Below are 23,677 nucleotides of genomic sequence, written 5' to 3' on the forward strand. Positions count from 1 at the left end.
TGTAAATAAATGCCATCGTGGGTTGACGAGGGCCGCCCAGCCATGTTGAGGAGTCTGTCAAGCAAACTGCAGCCCGCCATTGTGTAGAAACCAGGCTCTGTAGAGAGATAGGGGCGCTTGGCTAAAACTCTTCAATAGTTAGACCTATTCTACACCCTGCCGCTTTTATTTAGGAGAGAAATCAGTTACACAGACTCCGGGGGGGAAAGACATGTCAGCCAGCAGCCTTCTTGAACAGGTAAAGAGAGGTATTTTCTGAACATTTACGGGGGCCAAATTTCTCAGCATCGCGACGGCTAGCGAGGATAGCTTAGCTCAGAGGAAGCGGCTGTGGCTCAGTAGTGCAGTAGGCCTTACCACCTGCTAAAGGAACTGACTGCTGAAATATATCTCTTCATCTATTTTTCCCCTTCCTCTCTTCTCATAAATCAAACCTTCATGAATCACCTGGACCCAATCCAGAGACCGAAAGGCCAAGCTAATAAAGGTAAGAGTTGATATTATCCAACGTTGTCAGCTGGGGTTCAGTGAATGCGGATCTTTTACGGTCGCTGCGTTGAAATCTTGCGTGCGCGGATGGAATAGCTTGTCCCTAGCCGCTCAGCAAATAGGCCGTACTGTTTAAGTGTTATATATTTTATTTATTTCACCACTTGAACTTAACTCAGTTGTTCACATTTGTAGGAGCGCTTTGGCCTCATAACTTTATTAATTCACACTTAAATTATCATCTATGAAACGGCATCCACTCCCATGGATAGCATTAGCTTACTTTTGACTGGCTAATATTGAATGGCAACATGATACACAGCAGCATCCTTTTTCCTGGTTGAACATGTAACCTCTTTTTTTACTGGTCTGACAGGTGTTGGAATAAAACCCCACTAATAGGTCGTTTTAACACATGTATGCAGGGGAAAGCTTCTCGGCCAGTGTTCGCTCAGTCCGTCATGTTGAAAGGACTCTTGGCGCTCGTTAACATGGAGACGCTGCAGACTGCATGCAGCTAACCACACGGCTAGCCTGCTAACCTTAGCAAGTTGCTAAGTTTACCCAAAATGACACGTCTTCCGACATGCTTTCCCTGACCGCGCACTTTACCTCCACCTTGCTTTTCCGACCGAAATGTTGGTTCACACGTGTTTGCGGACCAGTTGCTTAAGGTGTCTTTTTTGCTGTGTCTGATAAGTGATCACAGATTCCCATGTCAGCCAACACGGCAGCAGAGACGGAACACAACATAATGTATGAAAACAAACCGCGGATCACTTGGCCTCGTGATGTTAATGTACAAACCAGGAATTGGCATCTAGTGTCTTTAACACATGGTTAAATGCCATGTAAGTACTTTTGCGAGGGAATATTCTGTTCTTAAGTGTAGTCATTCAACAAGTGTATCTATAATTCCTTGGGGCTGGTCCATGTCATTTTTAAAGCTTGACCAACTCGTAGCGTATATCGTGTAGTTGTAATATGTAATGTCAGATTATACCTAACTTGAAGACTTTTCCTGTGTTAGTCATAAATGATGGCAAGGAGTGTTTTTTGTTATGTAACAGGTTGAGATAAAGCTGATATGAAACGAAGAGGCCAAGCAAAGTCACACAGACTTGGACAATATTTACATCAGTGTTGTGTTCTTTTCAGTGCAAAACGGAGCTGTGACCCAAAAGGATACTTTGAATGACGATGAGTTTGAGCCTTACCTGAATACTCAGGCCAGACAGGTAAGTTTTCATGAACAACTGTTTGTTGTTTGGTCACATTAAAGACTATATTTTTCCTAACATTATTCAAACACAGACCTTACAGTTTCAATTCAGATTCTCCCTAACACTGACATATTTTTTGTTATGGTTGTAGAATTTACAGTGAAGATATGGATAATCCACAATATTATTTGTGCATACATTCAGCTATTGTTGTTCAGTCACTCTTCTTTTTTGATACTAAGTCCTCAAAATTTTTTTATTAAAGGAGTCTGATTGAATTAGTAATTTAGTGACATTTTAGAATATCTCTTCATGAAATATTTTGCTGAAACACTGGATAATAAACACAATATAGGGTGTATTACCTAAACTTTTAGCTTTAACTGCCAACACATTTGAGACTAGCACTACGCACTGACACAGCAAGCGTTTGCGCTAGTGTATGGGAATGTTTGCTAAATTAAAATATCACTATTACTCCCTAGTGTCCAGTGCTGCATGTTTTTCTTAGCTGGCTGTTTTAAGAGGTGTAGTGACTGATGTAAAACAGGGGTTGAACAAGAGCTGGGACTTCATTGTTAGCTGTTAGACTGATTGTGTGATATTGCTGGGGATGATGTGCTTGATTTGTCATACAGATTATTCCCTGCTTTTCTGAATGACAATTCTAAAAGTAGTCTACACAAAAGAAAGAGCTTTGTCATTTCTTAGATTATCATATTGTATGTTTCAATTCTCCCTCGGTCTTATTACTGAATGTAGGGGCTAGAAATGTTGCACTAATGTTAAATCTTTCAGAATCAGACGCTGGTTAGCAGAAGAAAATGGCCACAGAGGAGTCCCAGAATTAAAGTCACTGAAGAACTTTTGCAGAAGCATTTGTTGATTTTTTTCAGGCCTTGAGAACAAAGAAGTGTCTTATCTCGTTCCTGATCTGGTCTCTTGTAATATGTAAGTGGTGGTTTCTGATGGGGAGGGGCCAATCCTCCTGATTGTCCCATCACAACCAAGATCAAAAAAATTCCTTGAGTAAGCAGGAGGAAAACATTTTAGAAATGGTCTTGGATAGAAAAATATAACACCAATGGAAACGTTGCTTGACTTTTGTTAAGTTGTTTTCTGATCCTGGATTTCATACAATGTTTGCACCCCTGTCTGACAGCAAATGAACCAAAATGTCAAGTAAGCAAACCCACACAATTTAATCCATCATCACAAGAACCAACATAATTAACACTTTTGGATATATCAGCTAGCTATGGTCGTATCATACCTTATTATCAAATATCACAAAAGAGAAATATGTTGGGGGCTCCAACACTGGAGGCCAACACATATCACTCATCCCATAGACACATTGAAAACCCAGCAACATTGCCGCTGTCAGTGGTACTGAAAGAAAAATAAGGTTTACACCCAAAAAGCGTTTTCCATTTTATCGAAACTGAACTAAAAGAGGTGTGTGTCTATATCTGCTCAATATTTTCTCTCTGTATTCTCTAACTCTTTTCATTTGGATGCTTTAACACTTCAATCAGGACAATAAAAAGCCTTTACTGCCTCTACTCTTATCAGCCTGTGAGCATCAGACAAAATGTGACATGAAATTCTAAAAGGACTGTCAGTTTTCAAAAAGCCAAGTACTGCCATTAATTATGTTTGAATGTGCTGCAAAAAAAAAAAAAACTTTTTGTTTTTCAGACAGATTCTCACTTTAAATTTTGCTGTCCCCATACAGAGCAATGCCTATACGGCCATGTCGGACTCGTACATGCCCAGCTACTACAGCCCCTCCATAGGATTTTCCTACTCCCTAAACGAGGCAGCATGGTCCACAGGTGGGGACCCTCCTATGCCTTACCTGGCCTCCTATGGACAGCTGAGCAATGGGGAGCCCCACTACCTCCCGGACGCTATGTTTGGCCAGCCAGGCCCCCTAGGGAGCAACCCTTTCCTGGGCCAGCATGGTTTCAACTTCTTCCCTGGCGGCATCGACTTCTCGGCATGGGGAAATAGCAGCTCTCAGGGACAGTCGGGGACACCGCAGAGCTCTGGCTACAGCAGCAGCTATGCCTATGCCCCCAGCTCGCTAGGAGGTGCCATGATCGATGGACAGTCCCCGTTTGCACCTGCTGCCAATGAGCCTCTTAACAAGGCCCCTGGTATGAACAGCCTTGACCAGGGCATGGCGGGGCTTAAGATAGGCAGTGCTGCTCCTGGGGGTAATGGGGACATGGCTCCTAAGGTGGTGGGCTCTGGCTTACCTGGTGGGGGTCCTCTTGGCCCTGTATCATCTGTTGGACCTCCCAGCATGCCTCCTGTCTCAATCGCCCCTGCCAAGCCTGCCTCCTGGGCCGATATTGCCAGCAAACCAGCCAAGCCTCAGCCCAAGCTTAAAACCAAGGGTGGCATGGTGGGTGCCAATTTGCCTCCTCCGCCCATTAAACACAATATGGACATCGGCACTTGGGACAACAAGGGCAATATGCCTAAAGCTGCCACCCCTCAGCAGGTGCCCTCTATCCCCAGCAACGGGCAGCCACCCAACCAGGCTTCCCCACAGCCTGCAGCTACTGCTGTAGGGAACCCCCAAATGCCCCTCAGCAATGGACAGCTGGTACCGCCTGTTTCCCAGATGGGGCAGCATCAGCTTCCACCCAGTGGACAACCAGGTATGGCACAGATGCCCCAGCCCCCTCTCTCCCAGGGTCCTGCTCCTCCAAACCAACAGCAGCAACCTTCTCAACCTACTCGTTGGGTTCCTCCACGAAACAGGGCCAATGGATTTGGGGATGTCAGTGGGAGTGGTACGGGCCAGTCCCCACCCACCTCCTCTGGTGTGGGTGTGGTTCCTGGAGTTCCATCTGAGCCCCACCCAGTCTTAGAAAAGTTGCGCATGGTTAACAATTATAACCCCAAAGACTTTGACTGGAATCCCAAGCAGGGCAGGGTGTTTATCATCAAGAGCTACTCCGAGGACGACATCCACCGCTCCATCAAGTATAATATCTGGTGCAGCACGGAGCATGGCAATAAGAGGCTGGATGCAGCGTACCGTTCATTGGGCGGCAAAGGGCCGCTCTTCCTTCTGTTCAGTGTCAATGGGAGTGGTCACTTCTGTGGTGTAGCGGAGATGCGTTCACCTGTGGACTACAACACGTCTGCTGGCGTGTGGTCACAGGACAAATGGAAGGGTCGTTTCGATGTGCGCTGGATCTTTGTTAAGGACGTTCCCAACAGTCAGCTAAGGCACATTCGGCTTGAGAACAACGAAAACAAGCCAGTGACCAACTCTCGGGACACACAGGAGGTACCACTGGACAAGGCCAGGCAGGTGCTAAAGATCATCGCTGGATACAAACACACCACCTCCATCTTCGATGACTTTTCTCATTACGAGAAGCGTCAGGAAGAGGAGGAGTGTGTGAAAAAGGTAATGGTTACAGTTGAATAATGAAAACTTGTGTTGAAAAGGTTGGTTTTTGAAGCTAGTTCAAAGATTGTTGCTCTCATTCAAAGGCCCCTGGGGAAACATCAAGGTTTTCTAGTTGAAATGGTTTCTTTGTCCGAATTTTGCTTTAGTATGAAACAAATTTTTGTGCTTCTTCCCGCCTCAATTTCTCGCTGTGGTTTAATGTGTACTTCCTGTATATTCACACAGGTTACTTTTGTTTAAAATCAGAGGTAATCACTGAAGGATGGACGTCAGAAATTCTAGACCTTTTTACCAGGGTGGCTGTATGCTTGTGATCTTATTCTTAGAGTGTGTGTGTGTGTGTGTGCAAATATATATATATATATATATATATATATATATATATATATATATATATATATATATATATATATATATATATATATATATATATATATATTATACATACATACACCCACAAGACAGCTTGTTTGAGCATCACAGATATAATGGGAAAGGTAACACTTTTGCACAAGCAGTATTTATGTTTTCTGTTTCTGCTTTTAGCTTTTAGACACTGTACAAGGCAGACATTGGTGTTGCGGTTCAACAAGGGAAAACTACTGTGGGAAACTATGACTCTGGGACTTTAAGCCTGTTACTTTGACACCCTTTTAAATAACTGACTGAAAGTTACCATTTTTCAGGGTTGCTTAGCAAAACAAAACACTGGTGGTCTCACTTCCAAAGGCAGGAGGAGAAACCTCACTTTTGAACAAATTAACAAATGGTTGATTAATTTTACCAATTCTTTTAAGGAGAATTCTGATCAAATATTGAGGGTTTTGTCCTCGATATTCTACACTTCTTGACTGTGAAGTAAATTGAGCTGAAATACAAAAAAATGCATAATTATGTTTGTGCAAACATTTCACTTTTAATTGAGAACATAATTTTAAATCTGTCTGATATGAAATGGCTAAATGTGAACATTAGTGCACACAATGGGATGTCCCACACGTTTCTTACTTTAAGGTGATGGTCCACGATCTCTCTCAGCACGTCAGTCACATTGTTAAGAAATATTGTTGTTTTCTACAACTTAAAACCCTGAGACACGATAATAAGACTTAAAATATTAAAGCTTCTCCTCCAGAGTATGATGCCACAGGATAGCTGCCATGGGACTTTGGTTTGTTACTCAGGAATGACAACTTGGTCCTTGTATCCCAAAACAGAAAAACATTCCTAGTATTTGAGTTATCAAGATGTTTTTCAAAGTTTGTTATTACGGTTAGGTTCTTCAGGATTCATTGTTGGAAATCAAGCCTAGCATTTTGAGGATGAGTCAAACTCATAAAGATAATTTTTTTTAGCACTTTTCAGCATCAACATGAGGAACAAAAACAGATATGTGTTGCAGCTCACAAATGAAGGGATACTTCTGTGTTGTTTACAGTTCTTGTGTTGTAAAAACAGCACTCAGGGTTTGAAGTCCTGCACACGGATATTGCACACATGGTTTTATGTGACGGACACATTATGAGATAAGGTTGCCATGTCCACCTATTTACTTATCTGCTACGTGAAAGCTTGTAAAGCACTGAACTACTGTTGTTTTTTTCCTAATATTTCTGGTTACAGCTGGAAACCTCCACCTTCCATCATCTTCTGTCAATAGTTTGGAGTAAAACTGGCTCTTTATTTGCTGCCCTGTATGTGCTCATTCTTGGTATGCTAAAATGAGAGTGTAATTCCACTTACAGACAAAAAACTGAGCTAAAAGAACAAACTGGTCAGAATTAACCAGAAAACAACATGTCAGGTTGATTTTCTTTAAGTCAGTGACTTTGTGTGCACCTTGCTTTCTTTCTCATCAGGTGCCTCCTCTTACAACTAATAATGTTCGGTCATCTTGTGAACAAGATATTTTATTATACAGTTGTAAAATCAGTGTGATGCTATGAAATGTACAATGATGTGCTTTATCATGGTCATCCAGTACCTTGTGGTTTCTGAGCAGCAGTTTCCCATAATTCCTCTGTCTTTTTGAGTTATTCCCCTATTAATGACCAGATTGCAGCACTCAGAGTAACTTGTGGCCATGTTTTTAGCAACACAGTGAATAAGTGAGAGGAAGATTTTTCATCATGTGTGACACTTCAAAATGCCTTAATCTACTGTTTATTCTGATTCTCTTCCTATTTCAGGCAGTGATGTAATCTCCATCATAGCTTTTAATGATAAACTGTTAGCTCACTGCTAAGTTTAAGAATCCTCTGCTGTTTCTAATCCTCTCTGTCAAAACTTTTTGTGGCCAGATTTGTGACACGGATCTGGTTTTAATTATAGCGACTGTCATGTTTGGGTCTGCTCCAAGTTTGCTCAGTTTTCACCCCTCTGTGTGACAGGTGGAGGTCCAAGGCAGTGAGCCATATCCCAGCAACCCAAGCAACAGGAGTCATTACAGGCTTCAGGTAAATGACGCATCTGTGTGCCGAGGCAGTGCACATTCTTTGAAACACAATGAGTACACCTTGAAATCTTTTTAGATTTAGATAGTCTTACATCCAGCACCTAAATAAAGCCTTTTCTGTCATTTGTAGTTGGGAAGTAAAGTAAAGAAACTGCTACTAAATGTTTATTTTTACGATCAGGGTCATGTGTTCTTTGAGAAGGATTCACACTGAGTTTCATTTTTCTTAACTTGTGTTTTGATTCTGTTATAGGAACGCCAAGGACGAGTCAAGTAACAGTTGGTGCTTTGGTCTAAAGACTGCAATGGCCCCACCTAAAGCCCTATACACCCCATGACATCATCACATCCAGATCTCTAAGAAATTCTAATAGGGGTGAAGAATTAACCAAGGACAAAAAAAACTAAATGAAGACTTTCTTGATTTCTTTTGACTTTAAAGACTTACTTCGAACTTGTAGTAAAAAGAAAAAGGAAACGATTATTCATAGGACTACAACTAAATGCATAGCATCCTTAGGTGAAATCTTTTTTGCCCCACCCCATTCCACTACATATGCTTTCCCCCCTTGTATGCTGCTTTTTCCTTTTTTAAATGAAAGGATCATCCCTCTGTTTTTATGGTCCAAGAGCAAGCCTGTAATTCTCATACAGACACACGGATCCAATAGAAGTGTGTAGTGATGGCTAAATTTAGTGTCCCAAAGTCAAGAATGGGCAGTTTGTCTCATTTTCTTTGTAACTCCCCCCTCTCGCCACCCTGTCTTTCTGAGGACGCTTGCATCTTCATTCAGGACCCAGTGGAGTTTCCTCCTCAATGGATTTTCATCTTCAAGGACACTCACTACACAATCTTTTTTTGTATGCACTCGCCATCTTTTGTTTGAGAGGACTGAAGGTGTTCAGAATAGCCCTCTGTTTTGTTTTGGCATGTGGCGGACAGTGTGTGTGGGGACAGTCAGGTCTGAAGAGGAAGGGTAGTGAAGGGGGCTGAAGAGTTTGAAAGCAAAAGAAATGTTAAGTTGATGAGCTTTGCTCTGTGTATAATTTTATGGCCCAAAATTGATGGGGCCCTCTGTTGACAGTCTTCATTGGACATAATTTACTCTGTTCCTTTCTCTTGGACAAGTTCATTCATCGTTGCTTTGGGCTGCTTGCTTGTATTTTGTTTTCCTCCTTCCTCAGTTTTCTAAAGACAGTGATGCGAGTGGCCTTGCCCCCACTCTTTCTAATAATCAGTTCAAAGTAATAAATGTGGTATATTCAGCAGAACTGGTGTGCATTCCCCTTGTTTGACTGTAAATGCATATGTTGCGCAGTGTCTGTAGACTCTTTTCATCAGTTTGTCCTGTCCATCACAGGGTTTATAAACAACCATTTTAATGCTTTCCTTCATGTTAAGTCCATTCACCCTCAGTCCTCACTCCTAACTACACCGCTGTACCCTGCTTTTTTTATTTTTCATCTCCACTTTCAATCCTGATCACATCTTCTGCACTTCATGTCTCATCTCTGACTGCTCAGCCAACTTTACATATAATATCACAATCAGCTTCCATCATTTTCAGAATGTTAATGTTGGTGAGTTAAAATAAAATAAAAAGGAAAAAAATACGCAAGGTCCTCTTTCAGAAACTACTGGCTTTTATTTGTGGCATAATAAAGATGCTCCACAAACCGGTGTATGGGGTTTCCTCCTTTTTTGAAAGTCAAGATTTGCTGATTGTACCTTTTTACTTGTGTTGCATCTGCTGTGTATAGGATCCTACCCGACTGGATGTCTAGATGGGTAATCTGTATTTTCTTGTTGAAAATATGTTCCCTGTAGTATTTGGGCTTTAACTTGTAGAGGAGCTTTATTCTTTAGCGGTACAAAAGAAATAGTTTTTATTGTTTCTTGCCTACCTGCGCTGGAAAATATCTGCAATCCGCCATTTTCTCTCCTTGTCAGTACAGTTGTAATGCACGTCGCGGCCACAAGAGGGAGACACTGCCTCACTGCTGCACACGTTCCATCCTGTACAGAGAACGGGCTCGCTTCCTTCGGGGGTCCCAACAACAAGTAAGGCCTAACGGTTAATCTAACAATTAGTTTCGACTTTTGTGATTCAGGTGCTCATTACTGATGTCTTTTACACGACAGCTGAAAAAAATCATTTTAAGGGTTTGTAATGTCTTATATATTTTAGACATATATAATGTCTTACGTTTACGTTGGTCGTGTTCTTGTGTACTTTGCTATTTTGCTAAGAAAAAAAAACTCCTCTAGCATCAGGGGAAAGACCAAAATTACCAAATTTGAGAATAGCAAGGGCAATGAGACTTAAAACCACAATTAATTATACCAACAATTTACAAAAACATGCTTAAAAAATAATGTATAAACTTTTTTTTTTTCGATTTTTTTTTATTTTTAAAACAGGAACCGGAATGACCAAAGATGAAGACTCGTCTTGCAGCAGGTGAGTTGTCTTGATGTGTCAGTCAACATTAAAAATGGACCAAACAAAGACTATGGCAATTAATTTCAAAATAGAATAAAATAAAACCTTAAAAAAAAAGATCCATGTCATTGGTGTAAATTTTTGATAAATTTTCCCACAATGGCAGGAATTTGGGGTTCCGTTTATAAATTTCAAAAGCGTATTTTTCAGGTAGGTAGTTGTGTTTCACTGCATTTTGCGTTCAATTCGTGATTTTAATAATAATTCACAAAACATTGAATTGAAGAATGCTAGTTTTCAATATATTGTCATATTATGTCACTACGTTACATCAAATTAATACATCAACAGTTTTCTTAGCAAAATCATTATAAAAATGTTAAGCTGCAAAAATGTAGCTGCTTCCCAACATTTAAGTTAAAATTTGTGGCTTCTTTCAGTTTTTTAGAGGGGTTGAATTCCAGGTCTCGGTTAGAGAAGAAATGCGTGTTTGTGTGTGTTTCGAGAAAGGGAGGGGGGGTCAACGGCACGTGTCGTGTCTGCGTTGAGGGTGCGTGGCAAACACGCTGCCTCGAGGGAATCTCCCGTGACCCTTATCAGCGCGTCTCTGGGGACTGCCTTTCAGCCACTCCTGGGATGCAAATGAACGTCCATAAAAGAGAGGGAGACAGAGACGGCAACCGAGACGATGGAGGAGAAGAAAGGGAAATGGGACCATGGGGAGAAAGTGACGGGAAGGAGGGGGGAGGGTGACGAAGAAGAAAAGCAGAGGGGAGGAGGTCAGCACTTATATTTTAGAGCAGAGATCAAGCTTAATGCATGGAAGAGATGGAGGGACAAAATGAGTTGGCCTGCTGTGGCAAAAAGAGTTCTTCAGCATGTATGTGTGAGCATTTTGATTCATCTGCTGACTGTAATACAGGGTGTAATTATAACAAAATCAATCAATGAAAAAGTTACATTTTACTGTCTATTTCATTCTCAGTCTGACTCATTTTACAAAATATGCCAACCTTGTTTAACACTTCTTCACGACTCTTACACTTTTCATTTATTTGCTTTGTTTTCTAACACTTGTCTCTTATAATTTGCACTATATTAGATATTGTATAGTCAGAGCTTCACATTATCCGCATGGTGTCGGTGGGTTCATAATGCACGGCAAGGTCGTGGTTCTGCTTTATTTTCCCCTCATTAACATAAGGCATCCATCTCTTTCTTCCATTAGTGACGCTTCACCATGTCGCCAACCTGACCTCTATTTACATGACTAAATTAGATTTCTTCTCCCTTTTCATGCGTTTTGTTTCGCTGAGCCTGCCTCTGATAATCATAAGGGGGGAAATAGATAAAGATATGAAAACACAGTAATATGGGAAATTTGTGCTTCTTTATATTACAGATCTAGTCTTTAAATCCTACTTATTATATTTTTGGAATTAGAGTTTTCCTTTTTTTTATATATATATATATAAATCAATAGTCGTCGCATTTTTTTTCTACCATGTCTGTATTTCCCTGTGTTGTTTCACAAGCATTATTTTCTTCATATCGAACAGCAGTAGGAGAAACATTTAAGTATACATTCATGTTTGCTATTTAGGAATATGTCATCTTGATGGATGTTTTTAGCACTTGAGGGAGGGGACCCTACACACGGTCACCTGCTCTCCATCACCAGGGGTCCGGCACTGTTTACATATTGAGTGTTACCCCCTCATTTCTCCTAGTGCCCCAATTCTATTGAGAGTTTTTGAAGAGGCATAATGTGCAGACAGGGGAAGGGGCCCATACACAGTTGATGACCTCTGTCTCAACATATGTGGCACACTTGCCCTCTACACGCTCTTATTGTCTGGAGATGACACAGAATTAAAAAAAAGTGTCATCCATAGAGAGGCATGTCGGCTCAATATAGATGCAGGATAGATTCTTGAACAATGCCTCCTGCATTTGTCTTTAAACCTCCCCAGCCTAAATGTTGCTTTTTGAAAATGGTGTATTTGTTATGTGTTGCTTTGATCAATATTTCCTGTGTTGAACACATCTCGAGTTCCAGCTTAGAGAAACTACCTTATATGAAAGCAGCAGCAGACAGAGAAATAGATCAAAATGAATCTAGACAAAAATCCACGATTTCATTTTTTTTCTTTGATATTCCGCCTCCATCATCTGAGATGTAGGTCAACTCATCTCTATCGCCTACAGCGGTTTACAGCTGGGATCATTTGATGCAGCTCTGTGATTATAGGAGTTGAGATGAAGCTCATTATTTAAATGACTTGATGTGCTTTGGGCCTTTTACTTTGAAGACACTTGCTAGATAATACAAATAGAAATGTTGTCCATGGAATGACTTCTTTATTGAGACTTTTTTTTTCAGAAAATGACACAAACAAAGCCATGACATTAAAAACCACAAATAAAAACCCTGCCTTAATGTAGCTTCTAACTGTAAAATAAAGAACACTGTTATATGGATGTAATGATGAAATGTGAATAAAATAAATCAGCATGCATGAGAATGATCTAGAATGCTTTTTTATGTCACAACGTAATGCAATGTTTCTGCTTTTGGCAGCACTGTTCTCACCCTGTTTTTGCATCTTCCTCTCAGATTCAGCAAGTGTACGCTCATGCGTAAACACACAGACCTTTGAAGTGGCCCTCTGTCACCACATGGCAAATCCCCCTGGTGTGATCCCTCTGTCCATTTGGCCACAAGACCCTCACTGGTAGGCTGCCTACGGCTCTGCCTGTTCTGTCACTATTAAAACCAGTATATTTATTCAACTGGTGCCCAGTAATTATGTCTCATTTCCTTCTATATCCTCCAACATGATTCACCCTTACCTGTCCTAGAAGCTTTAGCCCATCTGTTCACCTGTCTTAGGTTGCTGCTGCTCTGTAACCTCTTTACCTAATGCTTCTTCCCCGGCTTCTGTGTGACAATTAACATCGTCTCCTGTTAATCTCATAGGATTGTGGCGAACATCCATCTGTGCAGTCGTCAGAGCAACTCTCCTGCCCTGTGGCGGCTTTACGTTGGTGTCTCAGGTGAGCGAAGACTGTGGCTTTTCTCTTGGCATTCACCGCGTGCCTTAATTGTATTGAAATTAAATCAAGGTCCACTGTGAACACAAAGAGCTCAAACCCAAACTTAGAAAATGTTCCTGCTTCCTTCATTTCCTGTTCTGCTGTGTTACTTACCCTGCGACAGCCACACTTTCCCTCCTTTGAAATCACAGCCTATAACAATTTTCAGCATAAACACTGTTTTCTTAAAGCTGCTACTTTCTGAATCTTCACTGTGAATACTATTGTTTAGTTCTATTTGCACTTTCTCCTTCCCCTCTCCTCACCTGTGATCTCTCCTCCCTGTGGGCTAAAAGGCGGCTATGCAGTCCTTTCACACGTCAAAGTACATTGCATGCTAATCCCACATACACATGCATCCTCTTTTTGCAACAAAAACATGATTTCAACACAAACAAAACAGGAAATAAAACATAAATAATACAAGCCAATGACACTGTAGGTCTTTAAAATGAAGAGCCCGGTGTGTGAATGCATGCATGCGTTTGTGAATGTTTTACAGCAACAAAATGTGAACAAAAAGAAATATTATCAGAGCAGCAGATGCAGCATTTAGGCATTCACATGTACAGATACTACAGCAGAATAAATAAAAAAGCAGCACAGAGAGAGGAGAGCACAGAGAGTGGAGTAGAGCGAATGAGCACAGCTACCTTTGTTGCACCATAAAGAGAGCAGCAGCCCAGCTACCTGACTGCTACCATTCCTGCAGACCATCTTCCCCTCAGAGCAAAACAAAGGATGACGACTAGATATTTAGGAGTACACTCTGCGATGCGTAGCTATGCCTTATCCTTGCCATAGCGCAGCCTCCGCTGGTCCTGGTTAAGAGCTTGGTACGGTTTAATCAGACCAAGCAGTTCTTCATTACAGTTGGTAAAGCTGTGTCGTTATCTCCCCCTTTCCCTCCCTCTCTCCCTCCCTCCTACTCTCCATCTCTTCTCTCTCTCTCATTCTCTGTGCACTCTGCGCATGTAACTATAGCCATGTACAGACTGTGAAACAGGATCTAAATGACAGGCGTCTGCCTCAGATAAATAACAAATAATTCAGCAAAGTTTGAATTCTAAAATCTAGAAAGGTAAAACTTAGGCAGGAATTTGGCTTCTTTGCCGCTGCGCAAGACTCTAGCATCATGAACCTGCAACTGTTACATTTAAAATTCCTCTTTTTAAACTCATAATCACTGCATTCAGCTCCCTTTTACATTTGCAAATAGAGTTCTTCACTAGCACAAGGAAAAAACAAGGTTTCTTTCAATGCAATATATCCTTCCTCTCTAAAGATGAGTAAAAAAAAAAAAAAAAAAAAAACAGCAGAGGAGCTGCAGAGTATTTCCTCCTTTTGGGTCCGCGGTCCTGGATTTGTTATTGTTGTTGCTGAAGTTGTAGCTGTGACAGTGCAGCTCCATCATGTGAAGAAGGTCCTTCTGGGGTTGGAAAGAGCAGGGGTGCACGCACACACAGAGAGGTTTGGTGGGATGGCGGACAAGAGGGGCTGAAGGGACGGGAGGCAGGCAGGTGTCACGCATGCAGTCAAAGGGGGGGAAAAAACTAAATTTACCCAGTCACCACCGTTGAAAAATCCTTTGGATCTGCTCAAGACAAAACCAAAAAGGAAAAGGAAAAAAGCCCAAGATGTAAAATATACATATATAAGCCAGGTCGGTATATATGTATAAGGATCCAAGAGGGGAGAAGGAGGAAGAGGAAGGAGATAAGGGATGGACAGACGAGGAGGAGGAACAGGCAACTGGCTCACACACAGACACACTGCGCCGAGGCGAAGGCACGGGCTTCAATTTATGCTTTCTGGTCGACACCACCCCCCACCTCACACGCAAACACACACACATGCAGACACACACTCACACACACACATAAAGCGTCCCGCCCCTATCTGCCCCTGTCCCTGTCCTGTCCTGTACTGGATGCGTGGCCCAGCTGATCAGTGCAGAGGGATTAGCCAACGGGGCCAGCTGGCAGGGATTACACAGGCAAAGTGGGGGAGGTATATGTGTGTGTGTGGCTGGGGGGGGCAATGGGAGGGGGGATGCGAGGGGTGAGGAGGGTAGTCCTAATACTGGATGGTGGGGGGGAAGGGAGGCACTGTCTTGTCCTGCACACACACACACGCACACACACATGCACACATGTTCACATACACACTTCCTGCACATATGTATCATGCACCAGCGCCTGAATCCAGAATAAAATGCTTACAAATATTTCTTCCTGAATGCACGAGCTGCAGCGGCGCAGACCGCAGCAGTAAGCATCCAGTAATGCAAGTGGTGCATCCTCTACCCGGCGAGTCACGGCGACGCACACTGCTGATTAATGTATGTAAATGTGCAGCAGGCAGTAGGGGGATGGATGGATGCAGGAGGGGGTGGAGTGGAGAGGGGAGAGAGCGCGGGAGGGAACCCCACGGGAGAGCGGGGCCAGGCTGACAATGCAAGGCTTTGACCCTTGACCCCTCTCCGCTCCATCATCCGCGGCCATCAGCTGATCCCGGGAAATGGACAGCCGCAGTAGCACTCCCCTCCCTGTCTCTTTATACCGCTCATACAAACACACACACACACACACTCACACAGTCGTCCACTAGCAGGGCCGACCTCACCTCCTTTTTTTTTCAGCCATCCTTTTCCATCACTGGCTCCCTCCAGCACTCCATCGCTCCTTCTGGTCTCATGGCTCACTTCACCACTTAGCTCATCCCGATATCCCTGCTCCTAACCTTTCTCATTATTTTGAAATGTGTCGACTTCTACATCTGTCATAACTGTGCAGGAGGAAATGCATTCTGTATGAGTAGAGTTTTAGGGGGCTTGTGTTTTGATTTATCCCCCTGAATTGAAGAATGCTTTGCTTTTGGCCTTATTTTTCCTCTTTTTTTAAGATCTGTGAGGACCTGTGTCACAGTGTCTTAATATTACATCTGCAGTCTCACATGTGAGGGTTATAGCAATGACGCTGCACAAATCAAGCCGAAACAATCAACTCAGCTAAATTCCAAATACGTTTATGGGCTTTAAAACGAGCGAAGTGATCATTTCATTCACACTGCTATACAAACAAGCTGTGGAGCTTTTATTTCTTCATGTGAAATTGCCTCTTGTCTGTCTGATCAGATGTTTAACAGGTCCTTTAAGTCATAGTGCATTTTTTTTTTAATTATTATTTTATTCTTTTTTTATTCCATGTCATTCCTTTGGCTTTGCCTGTGTGCTATGCACCAGGTACCACAGAAACACATGCCGACTTAACAGCCGCCTGTCTTTGCACAAGAAACATTTACGCACACACTTACTTCACACCTTTAGAGTTCCTATTTCTACAAAAAAAAAAAACACATATTTTTATTTCATGCAAATTTACACACTGGCATGGGATTAGATAACCCAAAATAGGACTTGTGTTACGTTTCATTGGAAGTGCTGTCGGCTTTTAGTCAGTCGGCAAATCTACAAAAATGCTCATGGTTCAGGAGGAAATTTCAGACATGTTCAAAGTTAGCATTAGCTGCATCAAGTGTTGTTTAATAAGAGGCTAAACGTCAACGTTTTTTCAGGCTGTCATCAACAGTTTGAGCTACAGTGAATGAGACAGAGCTGCGGCTCAGTCCGAAAGGAAACACCACACAAACACAAACTCCTGCATAGACATGCAAACATGCCAGCAACACGCACAATCCCACACACACACACACACACACACACACACACACACACACACACACACACACAGACAGTCACAGAGTGATTTCAGCAAAATCAAAGAGACATTTTTTCGGGCCTCGCAGGCAGAACACAGCAGCAGTGTTTTATACAAAATATATAGAATCAGACATGGTGGATGTGTGACAAATAGGACATTAGTTTGGATCTGTTCACATGAAACGCACAATAACACCGCAGCACAGCTTTTAGTGTGGAACGATGGAGAGAGCGTGGCCTTATATTTCTCAGGAATCGAACGATGGGGTTTTAAAGTAGACGTGTGTCAAGACAGTTTGAAAAGAGCCACGAAAATTTCCCTTTTGCTTTATTTTTTGGGGGGATTACGCATGTCTAAAATTTGCGTCAAATACTTTTAAGAAATTTCCCTGAGAAGAATAGAGCCTTATTATTTATGGGCATAAATTACACGCCATAAATTTCACACATTCTGTACTGTATATGTTTTTGTGTTTAGGTTTTGCATGTTTACCCTTGTGTGCGTTGGCATGAAGTGAAGAAGGAGATTTGAGGCTGCATTTTGATGTCCTGCAATCCCGTTCTCCATTTTAAAAGCTTCAAACGTGTGAGGATGGGAGCGGGGCGAACAGGCATGCAACCCCACAGTACTCACAGACAGTGAGGAAGATCACAGAGAGCAAAGCAAAGGGTTTTTTTTTTATCATGCAGAGAAACACAAGAGCATGCAGTTATACAAAGTGACAAGCTGGGAGAGACAGACAGATAGACAGGCAGAAGAGAGAGACAGGCCGACACACACAGACAGGGCTCGTCCCTAGTTTGGTAATCCGATGGAGAGATTAGCAAGCAGGCAGCATTTGGGTCGGATTATCGAGTCATTAGAAAAGACTGGTGCTCCAGAGCCTCTCTTATGTGTTAATGTGGCTTTACAGATCCTCAGTGCAGTCTGTGCAGATTGTTGAGATTGTGTGGTGAGTTTCTACTGTAGATAGTCTTTCAATATGTAAATAGGGCCACATGAACCCAATGCCCTATGGACTGATTTGTGTGTGTTGTGTGTTTGTGTGTGTGTGTGTGAATGTGTTATTTAGATTTCATATGAAACACAGTGAGCTTTGGGACTTCTGTTTTTTTTTTCTTAAATTACAGAATTTATTCCAAAAATTAATTTGTTTAAAAATAAAGGAAATTTAAAGTAGATATTTCAGTCTCTATTTCATTTATTTTGAATAAAATATTTCTAGACAGTAATTTTGTACAGTTGAAGCTTTTGTCTCTCAGTTTTAAAAATTAGTGAATTTATTAAACCTGTACTTTTTTCTTTTCCTCTCTTTTTTTTTTTTTTTTTTACAAAATCAAAAAACATACTTTTTTTCTTCAAGGCAGGCAAACTCACTTAAAAAATCTTGACTCAAAATCGTCATTTCACAACCATCAGATTTTTATTATTTTTGTTGAATACTCATTTTTGTCCTTAATAATTGTTCAGATTTTTTCCCGTTGATGAGTTATTTACAAAGAGACGAATAAAGGTCTCAAAGCATATGCACCAGCTTTATATCTGTTTAGCTGCAGAGCTATATGAGCTGTAGCATTTAGCGCTGCAGCTCTGTGGGAATACCGAGGTATATAGCTTGCGTACACTTGCAAATCATACAGCTGTGATGTTCAGTGATGACAGGATTTGAACAGGATCAGGAAGAAGCCTGAGAGCTTACGAGTGTAGCTGCCTGTGCACCAGAGCCCACATATGTAAAGTACCTCATGTGGATTTTGTGTATCTACTCTGTAAATATCAGTGGCCATCCACACACCTCAGCTGCTTTTGTGTGAGTGTGTGTGTGTGTGTGTGTGTTGAGTTGTGTCAGGGTTGCGAGTAGCTGAGCAGTTTATCGACAGCTGATCAATGCTGCTGACACACTCTGTGTCAGATGTGCTGATATGGTCCAGTGACCGCAATATCAGTTTCAATATCTCTCAAGTGGGCAGTGGAGCCCCTGATGAAAGTGTGTTGTGTGTAAGTGTGTGTTGTTAAATACTAAAATATGTACAACATCACGTGTCAGCAATTTTTTTTTTCAACTCAACACTGACCAAGCAGTTTTTGAGCGAGCCAAACCAGCTTGTAACTTTACTTCCAGGTCAACCCCACCAACACATACACACCGAAACACACACGATCTGATCTCCGTTCCCAAAAACCTTCCCTTTTGCCGCTGCCTCTGCATACACCATGCCCCAGTTCCCCACCCCCACCCTTTTTTTTGTCAAATAAATTGCTATGTGACCTACTTCCCATTTTGCACCATTTCTGTCATGTTCAGATATTACTGTTTGAACATGAGTGATATGCTTTGGGGCATACAGTATCAAAGGAAACACGGTGTTTATAATAAGGGGCAAACTGTACTGTAAAGTGTACTAAATGAAAATGTTTTTAAAATTGGGGAAACGTTACCAACAGTCTTGACAGTGTATTTTTTTTTTTTTTTCTTTCTCAGATTGTGATTTGGTTTTGTTGCAGCGTGTCGGCTTCTTTTAGTGTGTGGGCAACACGTTTGGAGCGCTTATTTATTTAAGGGCTTTTGTTTTTAAAATTGCCCTGGTATGATTTGTAATTAAAATACATGCCTCACATATTTTTCTGATTAACACATACAATAATACTCATAGCTCTCATAATAACAGGATGTCTTTGTAATGGTCATAGACTGGGGAAATAAGGTAAATCAATTTTGCAGCCTAGTTAAGCAGAAAGCACAGTGGTAATTTCCAGTAATAAGCATGGCTAATTCATTGGACCACATTGCGTTTATAACCCGGTTAAGTCTGCACTAGTTGGCATCCTCTCTTGTGTCTGGACTTAAGGTGTACATTTTTCTTCAAAAAAGCTCCTCGTCCTATAGCGCGAGGAGCCTAAACAACAAGTAGGCCGAGTAGCCACAGCAGTCATGAGAGGGAAAGTAGAATTTGTATTTTGTATTTGTTTTTCGGATGGCATTTTTTGTGTGACACTGGTCTTACAAAGATTTTGCAGATTTAATTTGTGGTGCTTTTTTTTAACTAAATCAAGCAATCAGATTTTAGTCCTACAACTACACAACAGACACAAGATGCTACCTTAAATTTCACAGATTCCTCCTTTAACGTTTCAAGATAGACTTCTCATAACATTTGAATAACCGTGTGTAAAAACGTCCCTTTCCATATCCTTGAGAAAAACTGTGATTTAGTGTCAGATCGAGCTCCCTCCTGCCTTTTTTTCGTGCAGAGATGACACCAGAGACCACACTGACCCTGATTTATTGGGATCAGAATCCACATGACAGCAATTAATTTACATCCATTAACTACATCGCTCGCTCCCTCTTTCTGGCTCTCTGCGGACATTTTGCACTCTTGCACAATCACTTTGAACATTCTCCGTTTCGCCCCTCACTCTTTCCACTTTTTCCTTCCTCAGCATGTTCTGTCGCTCTTTCCCCTTTAATCAGTCACTCTGACTCGACCAGTAGCTCCTGCATCAAGGCACTGGGATTCCATATTCCTAATCCATTTATGAGACCTTCAGCATCCCGTCTTCCTCTGTGCATTAAGGCCTGCTACATAAATGATAATGTCATCAGGTTTGTGCTACGTGTGTGTGTGTGTGTGTGTGTGTGTGTTCTTGTTCATGAGAGGTGTGTGTGTCCTTGTTTCATAAGGAACCTCTGGCTGGCGATGAGCAAACCCTATAAGTAATCATCATGTTCCACGTACTCAGACTTTTTAATAAGCGAATCGACTATCTGTGTAATAGGAACAAATTAAACAGTACTCATCAAACAGGCTGGTTGTGATTACACAAGGAATTTGACATTAAGGTTGGAAGCTCAGCATCTTGTGATCATTTCAGGGATCCTCCATGTCGTTTTCTCATTAGAGGGCTCGACTCGTGCAGGTTCTTGTGCTCAAAGGTCTTTCTCTCTGCCCCTCATGATAAGACACTTTAGTGCGTGGCCTACATCTCTCGCTGCCTCTTTACCTCACGCTTTCTGCCTGCCAAGTGCTTTTTTGCTGGCTTTTCAACTCGCAAAAGGAGACTTTGGCTGCGGGGGGAATTTGCCATTTATTTCTGGAGACAAAAAAATGAAAAGGGGCTTAAGCACTTTGTATCTTCTCTCCTTTTCTTGTCTTCATTCTCTACGCATCTTTGCTCTCCGCACCATTGTGGAGTCTCTTCATCCAACCCAGGCCTCTATGCCTTTTGCTGTGTCCTCAGGGTGAGACGAGCAGGAGAGCTCGACTGGATAAATGCACGGGGGGTTGGGTGGAGGATGAATCCTGTAGACTCTCTAAATGTATATGAATTGAAAGAAACACTCTCGAACAATCCTGGTTAAGCACAAAGGTAGCACGGACGCCATTACGCCATTGCATTAACACCGGGCTGCATGCACACTTGCTAAGTATAGCCATGAGTTACTGCACACTCAGCTGAACACATATCCAAGCGAGCATAGTGCACGTGCCTGATTGCAAATTTATTCCAAAGAGGAAGACAATGCAGAAATCCTTCGCTCACATCTCCTCACCGCCGTAGCTTGGGGACAGGTTCTAGCAGTATCTGTGTTAGGATTGGCTGAGGATGTTATGCAGGAGGAAAAGTTGCAGTTGGCAGCAGACAGAAAGACACAGCAAGGGGAGCGGGGGTTCACAATAAAGGATTTTAAACCAAAGCCTCTTTGGTAAAGAGGAGGGAGGGAGGGAGGAAAGAATGGGGCTGTGGGGGTGGTGGATAGATACAGAATGACACAAGGTCCAGATTAACCCTAATCTCAGGCCTGGTGGTTTAGGTGAGGCTGCGGGACTGGAGGAAGCTATCCCATGCCAGGTGGTCATGAGGAGGTTAAAACTGGGAGAGAGGTGGGGGGGGCACATGGAGGATGAGCATGGGACAGGGTGTTGCTAGGGAAGACAGAGAGAAAGAGGGAGAGGAGGAGAAGATCGTGGAGAATGAAGTATTTCAGTACATCGACTTTTAGCGGATAGAAATGAAACCAAAAATTCAAAATGGCCGACAGAAACAGAGAAGATGTTGAGGATCTGGGTGGAGGTGGGAGTGGGGGGCTGCACAGCTACAGAACAGCAGGCGCTGTGACGGTGGCTGCAGGGTGATTGGGTGGTTGGTGCATGGTGACAGTGGCACATGCCCTGGTGCATGGGATTATAGGGACACTCAGTAATCTGCTGTTTAGGCTGTATGTAGGGCAAGAGTGGCTTAGCCCAGCCACACTTAGCACGGGTGGAGCAGCAGAGCGAGAGGGACAGGAAGTGGACTGCTGTTATATAGCTGCACTCATCCCGCTCCAATCACCCCTGCTTTTCTGGATTTATTTCTTTACTACTTTTTTTGTTCCTCTAATGTGACATTTAAAATGAAATCTATCTGGGCTGTCCTGAAATCTTCAAATGCAACAAATGTGCAAAAGATAAACAATTCAGAATCATTGTTAATCATAACTGGACACAGGTTTTTAATAGTCAATCAGAATTGATTAAGATTTTATCCCTATGCTCAAGATTTTGTTATATATATTTTTTTGTTTCAAAACAGTTTTTAGAGCCATGTTACTTATGAAGCAGCACTTACACGTACCTTAATTTAGGGATCAAATTAATGCAAGTCTTCCACCGTGCAGCCTGGCCTGCAGTCAGTTGTGACCCATTTAGCGAGCGCTGTAGTTAACTTCTATGTAGTTTCATCCACAGATCTGTGGTGATTTGCACGCTACAAAAAACTGCAAGTTGTGATGCATGACAGTCTGATTGGCTGTGTCTGTGTGCTTTAATTGTAGGTGGTAGCTCAGGCTCAGAAAAAACAGGAGTTTTTTGTTTGTTTGTTTGTTTTCTGACTCATCAGCTGAGCTGTCTTAGGATGTTCAAGCAATATCTGTCATTCAAAGGTAAAGTGGTGTCATTTTTTTCCATCAGGGCGGCAGGAAGATGCTGCAGTGGCTTAACTACGGTGTGCCAAAAGGAACAAAATAACATGCAGTTTTTAAAAAAGTATGAATACATTTCAGACCTTTACTGTGTCAATGTTAATGCATTAATGCTAACAGCCCCAAGTTTAACGTCATTCAAATTAGCTATTCAGTTAGCAAGTTCGACCCAAAAATAACAATTTGTCATTTAAAGACATTTTTCCTAAAAATAAACTGAATTCCTACAAGTAGGCAGTGTTGGGAATAACAACGTTTAAAAAATGGTGTTACTAACGCCATTACTTTTTCCAGTAGCAGGTAATCTAATTAATTACTATTAATGTTATAACGTCATTATCGTTACCAGAAGTGAAATGTGGCACGACACTATTTGTCCGATCTGGCTCACTCAGCCAAGCACAAAAAGGAGCTGCTGATAAAATGTTGGGAAAAGCGGGCAGACACACAAGCAAACATGACTATAATCATGTTGACACGTTTTTTAGAAAAGAGCTGATTTTCAAGTGAAGTTTTCAGCAACAAATATCACACAGCCACCTGTGTGCGTCTCTGTGTAACCTGCAGTGGGAGAGAAACTCCTGCACCTGCAGCATCTGTGGATCAAACCAACTAGAGGGAGAGGGGTGGATTTTTTAGAGGTTTGAATGTAAGGCACAGGTAGCCGACTTGTTGTGACTTATATATTAGAGATAATGGGACCATTCTTAAGAATAAGGGGGCATCAGGAGAAATGACAAGTTGGGAATGGATCAAAAGGCAAGGGGAAAAAGCAGGAGAATCCCTCCTAAATGAGGAGTGTTGGCATGTCTATCCCACCTAGCTCGCTCAGCCAGATACAGGACAG

At 42.0% G+C, this 23,677-nt stretch overlaps 1 protein-coding gene and 1 long non-coding RNA gene across 2 annotated transcripts; one reads left to right on the forward strand and one right to left on the reverse strand.

Moving 5' to 3' along the window:
- ythdf2 (YTH N6-methyladenosine RNA binding protein F2) lies at nt 1–8,455 on the forward strand. The gene is made up of 6 exons (XM_074691771.1): nt 1–238; nt 463–487; nt 1,648–1,727; nt 3,451–5,145; nt 7,539–7,604; nt 7,857–8,455. Exons 1-6 carry the CDS (start codon nt 212–214, stop codon nt 7,878–7,880), a joined length of 1,917 nt encoding a protein of 638 aa, XP_074547872.1. The 5' UTR covers nt 1–211; the 3' UTR covers nt 7,881–8,455.
- Nucleotides 8,456–9,138: 683 nt separating this feature from the next.
- LOC141806321 (uncharacterized) lies at nt 9,139–14,029 on the reverse strand. Its single transcript, XR_012599773.1, has 2 exons — nt 13,797–14,029; nt 9,139–10,678 (listed from the first exon to the last, which is right to left on the reverse strand). It is a non-coding gene; the product is annotated as an uncharacterized LOC141806321 (long non-coding RNA).
- Nucleotides 14,030–23,677: the final 9,648 nt, after the last annotated feature.

The sequence above is a fragment of the Halichoeres trimaculatus genome, unplaced genomic scaffold (genome assembly GCF_033239565.1).
Source record: "Halichoeres trimaculatus isolate MK-OKI-2021-1 unplaced genomic scaffold, fHalTri1.1 fHalTri1_scaffold_17, whole genome shotgun sequence".
Taxonomy (NCBI): Eukaryota; Metazoa; Chordata; class Actinopteri; order Labriformes; family Labridae; genus Halichoeres; species Halichoeres trimaculatus.

Bases quoted from the DNA above. Each gene is read 5' to 3' on its own strand.
- ythdf2 (XM_074691771.1), top strand. From the start codon at position 212: ATGTCAGCCAGCAGCCTTCTTGAACAG. The intron at 5,146-7,538 runs GTAATGGTTACA...TCTGTGTGACAG, and splicing joins AGGAGGAGTGTGTGAAAAAG to GTGGAGGTCCAAGGCAGTGA. The intron at 7,605-7,856 runs GTAAATGACGCA...ATTCTGTTATAG, and splicing joins GGAGTCATTACAGGCTTCAG to GAACGCCAAGGACGAGTCAA.